The following is an 8,958-nucleotide window of genomic DNA, read 5'->3' as shown; positions in this document are numbered from 1 at the left end:
TCTCTAATAGAGTTAAAAATAGCTTCCACGTCCGGCAATTGTCCTGGCATAGGTGGGGAGAGTTTGTTGATATTTCTATAATCTACCGTAAAACGCCAGGAGCCGTTAGGTTTCCTAACAGGCCAGATAGGGCTGTTATAGTTAAATGAAGAAGTTCTTTCTATGATGCCACGTTCTATTAAGGTTTGTAAGGTTGCCGTGACTTCTTCATGGCCCCCCTTTAAAGGATATTGAGCCGTGAAGGAGGGAGGGATAGGGGGCAGCACTACGGGTTCAATAGTTACAGAAAGCATAATGGAGGAAGCCAAACATTTGACATTTTTTAAAGGCAAATAGGCACCAAAAAGGGTAGGTAAAGCATCCATACCAAGAATATTAGCTGGTGAGTCAAAGGTAAGTACCTGGCAAGGTACGGGGGTCTCATAGCAAAGGAAGGTTACATCTATGACCATTGCTTTCACCTGGGCACCAGAGATGCCTTGAATTAACATAAAGGCGTCTGAGCGGGCAGAGGGAAGAAGAGCATGGTCAACAATAGTAACTTGACTTCCTGTGTCAATAAGGAAGGAGGCAGCAAATGAGATGCTGTTATAATAGCCCTGCAAATATATGTAAGGGCGATTATCTGGTTCTAAGAGCGGGGTTGCAACTGGTTGCGTTGCAAAGGTGAATTTTGCTGAGGTCGCGGCCCTGGTAAGGACCACCGCTTCCTCCCATTCCTGTTGGGAGGGCGTGCAGTCTGGGCAAAGTGGGGGTTGGGGCGCCGCTCCTGGCCAGGGATCGGCGCCCTTGGCCCGTTTTTTGCCAGACGGATATCCACAAAGGGTCTACGGTTTCTTATAGCAGTAAGATTTCTGAATTGAAATCTTTTTCTGGGTGGAAAGCGTCTTTGATCATACCTGGGACGTTGGTTATACCTGGGACGTTGAAAATGAGGAGTGTCCCTAAGGAGGTGTCCCTGGCTTCGGCGGTTAAAGGGCCGCAGGGGTCCTGGTCTAGAGAGAACTGGAAAAGACAATTTAGGTTGGGTGTGCAAGTCTCTGCAATCTTTAAGGTATTGATAAAGGTCAAATAGAGTCTGGTAGCTTGGCATAGAGGTCTGGAGTATAAATTGTAGTGAGCTTGGGGCCCCCTTCAAAATTAACCTTCTCACACTGTTAGTCAGGGGAGTTTTTAGAGGGTGATCTGTGTGCTCATCATATATGCACTGTAATACCCCAAGTTTCTTTAGAATCTTGATCCCTTCCTCTGGGTTCCTCCAGGTTGTACCCCCCTCAAATTGAGAGTAGTCCAGAAAAGGGAATGCATATCTCCAAGCCATAGCCACCCAGGACCATACAGAGTAAGTCCCCACAACGCTTTCCAATACTACAGTAAGAGCTTCGTGCAGGGCTGGGTTTTCTAGGGTTAAAGCCACTGCCTGCATTTCTTGGTTAGTGAGATGTAAGTGCCGTCCACCATTAAAATATAGGTGGAACATGTATTCCGCATCTGATCTCCCCCCTTGGGAGAAGTCAGCACGGGCTTGGGTTATTTCTTGTCTGTTGAGGTCGCGAGTCTCAACAGTTTCTTGGCCCACCCAGGAACGGTTAGGGGTGCTTGTTTTGGTTACCGATACCGGGTGGGCTACTTTTGTTAGCTGCTCAAGCAAAGCGGGGTTTTTTGCATTCTGTATTGCCTCTTTCACTAGCCTCTTTCCTTTCATTCTATCACTATGTATATCATCTATAACCTTACACAAGATTCCCGGGATTTCTTTCCTATCTGCCCGAGCCAATATGGGCTCCAGAGTCTCTGGATTACTTAGTGGGACGGCTACGTCCGTTCCCTTCTTATATTTGGGAAATTTCCCTTGTATAATCCTTTCACATGTTCTCCATGGAGATTGGGGTTTTAAACCTGCAGGCTCTGTATCCGTCACCTTCAATTTCTTAAATTTACTAATTAGACTGACCATGGCCATGGTTCACAATCTTAGAGTCAAAATTAACAATACAACTTCTTGACGATTTTTGCAAGTACGCGTACCCTAAAACACCTTATTCTCCAGACGATATACGAATCCTTCCCTATGCTAGTATATACTTTATCTAATTCCTGACAATACAGTCTAAGTAAGTGGTCTCGGAGCATAGCTCAATAAAAGCCAGCGGATTCAGTTTCGTACCATTCAATGTCAATTCGAGCTAAGTTTAAATTAAATTATCAGCTTAATTCGAATCGGTTTAAGTTATCAGTTATTTAGCATTAGCTTATACTGACATATACTCTTGTTGCCTTGCCGTCCGCTACCTTGGGGTTACTGTGGGATCATCCGCTACCTTTGCCAGCGCCCTCTCAGTATCCGCTACCGTGGGTAATGCGGGTGTCACGTTCCCTTGCCGGTCTTAAGCCAGACAAGCCGGCCGTGCCTTTCGGAGTTTCAACTGAGGTTTGCTGACCATGCCGGTCTTAGACCATAGGGTCGTGCCTTTTGGAGTTTCAGATACAACCACAGCAAATTCCCTTGCCGGTCTTAGACCAGGCAAGCCGGTCGTGCCTTTTGGAGTTTCAGGCCAAGGCGGTGAGCAATGTCAGTATTCAGGCTTGAATATCTGAATCTGACCGATTAGATGAATTAACAAGAGCTACTTTGGTCTGACATCGACTGGCTTCTATTTTACAACTCTCCACCTTTTTCAATTTTTACAATTATTCTCTAGCTAATATAAGCAAGCACTAATGCAAGCAAGCAAAACCCAGAGCACATCACCGGTACCAGTCTCTCACCATATAGTCCAGTAGATGCGTGGTTCTTACTTCACACTGTCCATTGAGTTTCCGCAGAGGTGTTGAAATATGGATCCTGCAGACTACGCCAACTGACGCGAGCACCTGGCTCGCGTCTTCTTCTTGAAGTGCACCTAGGAACCTTCACCTGAGGTACAGATCAGAGGAAACAAGAATTGACTCTTACCAAGAAGTTGGGTCCAACGTGTAGCTCTTTATTGACGGTTCTCTCATACAGCAAAACAGTCTCGGAGGATGGCGAGGCAATGACCAATGGTGGCTGGTACCGACGGGGCAGTCGTGCTCCGGGAGGCAAGCAAGGAGGACTGCCACCGGTCCAGTTACAACGTTGGGTTTTTATACATTTTTAAAATCAGCAAAAATCACAGCACACACTTTATCACACTCTAAAACCTTAGGGTTACATAATTTGCATAACTATCTGAGCACACATAGTTTTTTGGCACAGCACACATTCCTTATCATACTGTAAAACCTTAGGGTTTACTCATTAGCATATCACTGCACACCTTAGGGTTTCCTAATTAGCATATCAGTATGGCTCACACAGAAAGGAAGGAAGGACAGAGAGAAAAGAAAAATTACACAGTCAGATTGGTCTGGCAGCATGGAGTCACTCATGTCCAATTATATGCTCCAATCACATAGTCCCCAGCAAAAAAGAAAACTAGGAAATACTCACATGTTTGTAAATTAAGAAATATCATTTAAAAATCCACAGATATACATCAGAATTAAAGTTTTAAAATATTTTGAGCTGATAATGAAAATATAATATTAAAATTTATGAGATGCACTTAAAAAGTCATGCTTAAAAAGAATACAAAGATTTAGGTATTAGGAAATCCAAAATAACAAAGCACAGATAACCAAAACAATTTGTTTTTAACAACAACAAAAAAATTCTTATCTTTTCTCAATTTTTTCTAAGTGTAACTTCTATAAGTTAACAAAAGAATTTACCCCCACAATATTCTAAGAAAAAAGATGCAACTAACTTTATAAAAATATTACATCTGTTGGTGAGGTCCTCAGCAAATTTATTCATTTTTTGCAGTTTTAGGTATATAGGAGGGAGCAGCACCCATTGAACAAGATCAAAGAAATAAGCAAAATGTAGGCAGGCAATGATGAAGAATAAAGAAACATTTTAAAAATTAAAAACATCCTAGAAATAGGAACTTCCAGTTATAGACAGATGATTTCCTGCAGAAGAATACAACCAAAGTAAAACCTCAATGGATGGGTTTAACAGAATTGACTGAACTGAAGATCAGTGAACCTGAAGATTGAGCAATAGAAATTACCCAATCTGAACAGCAGAGAAAATGCACTAAAGCACAAAAGAAAAAAAATATCAGTACTTCAAAAACTGTGGCACTGTAGCAAAAGATCTAACATCTACATATTTGGAGTTCAGGAGAGGAGAGAATGGGTGGGGTTAAAATATTTCCAAGGAGGAGTGACTGAAAAGATTCCAAATTTGGCAAAAGACATAGACTGAAAAACATGAGTAAACTCTAAACAGAATAATCCAGAATAAATCCACATCATAGTCAAGTTTGTGACAGCTGTTAAATTTAAAAAGAAAAGAAAACTCTCAATAGCAGTGAGAGAGAAAAGAGACCTCACCCACAGGCAAGACCCAAGTCACATAGCAGCAGATTTCCCATCAGAAACTGGGGAAGATGGTGGCAAAAGACTTCAAGCATGTAAGTAAAATAACTGTCAATCCAGGAAAAATACCCTTCAGAAATGATGAAGTAATCCAGAAATTTATTTTTGAGTGTTGAGGATAGTTTTTTTTTTTTCAGAGATGGGTGTTTTATTTTAAGAGATGATGTGTTGCTTAGATTGACCTAGAAATCTTGGGCTTGTGAGTGCATGGTTGTGCACACCTCTAATTCCAGCTGCTGTGGGGGTTGAGAAAGGAGGATCTCAAGTTCAAAACCAGTCTCGGCAATTAGTGAGACCCTGTCTCAAAAAAAAAAAAAAAAAAAACCCACCATAAAAGGAGTTGGAAATATGGCTCAGTGGTTGAGTGCTCCTGGGCTCAATCCCTGGTACCAAAACCAAAAAACAATACAAAACAAAACAAAACAACAACAACAAAAATCTCCTGGGCTCACATGATCCTCTTGCCTCAGCCTGTCAAGTACCTGTGACCATAGATATCATCCAGTTCTTAAGATATTTTTAAATCAAGAGAAGAATTTGTCACCAGAAGACCATGCTAAGAGTGGTTAATAGAAGTTCTCTGAACAGAAAGAAGAGGGAAAAAAAATCTTAGAATATCAGACCAGAGAAGGAACACAAGAGACTCTTGAAATTTGTAAATCATGGTAGATAGTTGAAGCAAATAATATAACTCTGTTGGTTGTGATTCTCAGCGTATGTAGAGAGAATTATATCATAAATTAGAAAAATATAAAGGAATATGAAGAGAAGTAAGTTTTCTACATTTCACTTGCTCTACTAAAATATTAATACTAGTAGACAGAAATACTAGGTATATGTAATAAAATACCTTGAACAAAAATAATAATCTCTAAAAATATATTCAAAAGCACTGTGAATAAATCAAAATGAAATTTGAAAATAAAGGGTCAAATAACCATGAGAAAGCAAGAAAAAGGAAACAAGAGTTAAAATCAGGAGCTTGGAGGCTGGGGTTGTGGCTCAGTGGCACAGTGCTCACCTGTCACTTGTGAGGCACTAGATTCAATTCTCAGCACCACATTAAAAAATAAATAAAATAAAGGTAATAGATGAGGATATTGGAAGTTTTCACTCTCATGTTCTTCACAACAAGAAAAAAATCTAACCAAATAGAAAAGCAGCAACACTTCTTATCCATCACAGATCCATAACAAAAGAATGACTTTTGAAATTTGGACACTTAGGTGAATTCAAAGAATCAGTCTATGAAGAGTAGAAGAACTGCACCCAGTAACAAGTAGAACCAATTAAAATGTAATTGACCAGTGAAGGTGAATATGGACTACCTAAAGAGTTGAACACTTCTGGGACCCAACCTTTAGATACACCACACTTTTGTGAGTTTTACCCCCAGGAGACTCACCAGCTTCTTTTCATGAACACTCAAGGGGAAATTCCCTCATATTTCAGGTAGGAGGAAATAAAAAAGTCACCATTTTGAAACATACCCAGAGAATTCTGTGTTCAAAACAAAGTTATTCTCCAAAGAAACACTTCCAAAATCTTCTCTGATTGAAGGCCATTAAATAGCAAATAAAGTCCATTTCTCTCATAAGAGAAGGGGAAAAATAACCAGCTGAAAAACTGTTTTGACAGTCAGGGTACAGGAATTCAGGCCTGCTAAAGAAGAAAATCCTTCAGATTTAATCATTAGATTATAGACCATGTCCCCTTTTCAGCATCTTGCCACCATAACAACAGGGTTCATTATAATAGCAATGGATTGCAACTGGGAGAACTGAAAGACACAGACTCTTAAAAAGGAACTTTCCAGGGAAACCCAAAGATAATGGGGGGGGGACAACAATAATCAAACAAGGATATGAGAGGAAATTGAGGCTTCTGACACCTATAGATCCAGGATACATTAAACTCAATCTGACTCCCAGCCAGAAAAAACATAAAATCTCTCATTAAAAAGCCTGTTTGTGGGGCTGGAGGTGTAGCTCCATGGCACAGTGCTTGCCTAGCATGAGTGAGACACTGGGTTTGATCCCTCAAAGCACATAAAAATAAACAAATAAAATGAAGACATTCTGTCCATCTACAACAGCATTTTTTTTATAAAAGCCTGTTTGCCTCAGTTCCTATTACCTGATATATCAAGTTGAACTTTCAGCCAAAAATCATAGGCATACAAAAAGCAAGAAAAATCATATAAAGATTCAAAGCAAGTATCTGATCCAGATACACATATGAAAAAGATGCTAAAACAACCAGGTTGGGAATAATTAATATGTGAATGGATGTGAAGGGATGTGATGGGGACAACATGAAAGAAGATATGGACAACACAAGTGGAGGGATGGGCATGGTAATGAGGAAACAAAAGGAAATGGTAGAATTAAAGACACTGTCAAAAATGAAAAGTCCTTTGATGGGATCATCAGAAGATGGATACAGCTGTGGAAAGAATCAGTGTGTCGTGTCCCTCGCCCGCAAGAAAGCACGACACAGGAATCTTCCTTCAGCAATTTAATAAGGACCTTATTGTTATAAAACCATGGTTTTTCTTCTTCCTCCTTTTGAGCCGAATTCACACACTTTTATACTCTTGCAATAGCCAATCTACTCCTGCCACTTGGCTTATGTTCATAGGTGTTCCCACTTGCAACAGTTGGCTCAACCAAATATGGGCTTGTTTACCTAGAAAGCACTTCAGGAAACCATCACCATCTTATCATGGTGGCGAGGCGGCTCGCCACAGCTCCCCCTTCTTTATTTTATGAACACAGGTGAAGGTAGAGGCCCTATCCTACTGTGCAAAAGTGGCAAATAGTGAACGTCAGTCCCAGAGTGGCGCCTTCTCCGGGCCTGATATCACCTAAGCCGATGCCTTTTTTCGTAGGGTGGGACGTGGACATCAAACCCACATGCAATAGGGCATGCCTTCCTTGAGGTTTAAAAATAAAACTCTCAAGTGCAGTGCTTTGCCTCGCATCCTGTGTCCATGAAGACATAGCGGTATGGAAAACCATACTAGGGGGAGCTTATCCAGCTTACGCAACTGCAAAGGCCTGAGGTAGGAAAACACATTACCCTTCTTGCCAATGCTGCACAATACAGGGGCACCATAATGAACACAAGGCATACAGTAACAGTTCTCTCCTCCAACATTATTGTTATAGCTCAAGATCAAAGGTGGAAGTTACAAGACAATTGAAGCCTTAATTGGTACAAGAAATCCCCAGGATGCAAATACACAGTCCTCAAAGAAAAGTATATAGTAATTACAGCAATACCCTGCAGACACCTAGCATAAATGATAATTCTAACTCTAACAGAGATATACTAAAAATGCCACTTATTCCCGTGCCAGATTAGCCAACCACACAGAAGGTGACACCCCTTGTTCAATGGCTAACACAGCCTGAATTAACACCGCCTTTTCACGTGCTTGACGCACTCTTAGCTTGCAAATAAACCAAAGGCAAAGGCAGATACCTGCAAGACAAATACATCCAAAGATCCCCACACCAACCCATTCTTTAAAATAACTAAAGGCAGAGGTGAGCCAGCTAGAGAACTGACTCAAAGTAACAGGCTCAACACGGGTGTCATTTAAAATCGCAATCTGCAATAATTGTTGAGTCATCATCTTTTCAGCTTCTAGGGACCAATTGCCTGCAAGAAAGGCGGAAATCAAGTGGCTTTGATTTTTTGCTTCTTCATATCTTACTGGAGTTATACACATGTGTTTATGATTCCCGATGCATCCAACTTGTGCAATGTTGAAAAGTTCATCCAACTGTACTTGTAGCAAATCTATCCTTTGATTCGCCGCCAAGATCCCTGATAGGATATGTCTGTTAACGCGGTCCTGGGATTCCAGTACCTGTGCAGTTTGTTGTATAACTTGATTAATGGTTTGTGCTGTTTGAACTTGATTGGTCATGGCTAGAGCAGCGGTAGTGGCTGCAGCAGCAGAGACAGCAATAGCAGTTATTATGGCTGCGGTAATGCCAAAGTCTCTCTTTTCTCTGAAGAGGTGCACCAACGGAAAATTATCTGGATTGACCTCCACTGGGACAGGTACAAAGGTGGGTACCTTTACAATCACAGCAACAGATTCACTACCGTTCCAACACTCTGAAAGCAGGCAGGTAATATTATCATTAGAACAATTTAAAATCACTTCTGAACTGTTTGATAATAGAAATAGAAAAGGGGGGGTTAAGCATACTGGAGCAGGGGGAAGAGTAGCATAATATAGCTGCTTATGCAACAACAAGTTTCCTAGTCGATGTCCTTTCTGTATATCTTCCGTGACAGTACCTGTTGCATTATGCAAAGAGAAATTGCCTCCTTTTAATAAGGCTAAAGCAGAGATGTCAGCCGTGGCTCCGGCCCGATTACCTATCAGCCACTGATAAAAAGGCCACCCCGATCCGGTAGAGGTACCATTTTTTGTGAAATTATAGGAAAACTTCTTAAGGGATGGAGATATAG

The 8,958-nt window shown here is 41.0% G+C and overlaps 1 protein-coding gene across 1 annotated transcript in view; it reads left to right on the top strand.

Annotated features, from left to right (window-relative positions):
- The first annotated feature begins 3,042 nt into the window (after positions 1–3,042).
- The window catches only part of LOC124974660 (non-histone chromosomal protein HMG-14-like), a 131,062-nt gene continuing 125,146 nt past the window's right edge, over positions 3,043–8,958 (top strand). The window contains exon 1 of the mRNA XM_047537764.1: positions 3,043–3,117. Coding sequence (XP_047393720.1) covers positions 3,043–3,117 — 75 coding nt within the window. The remainder of the gene's footprint in view (positions 3,118–8,958) is intronic.

The sequence above is a fragment of the Sciurus carolinensis genome, unplaced genomic scaffold, assembly GCF_902686445.1.
Source record: "Sciurus carolinensis unplaced genomic scaffold, mSciCar1.2, whole genome shotgun sequence".
Lineage (NCBI taxonomy): Eukaryota > Metazoa > Chordata > Mammalia > Rodentia > Sciuridae > Sciurus > Sciurus carolinensis.
The sequence above is the reverse complement of the archived record's forward strand: the minus strand, read 5'-3'. Positions and strand labels throughout refer to the sequence as shown.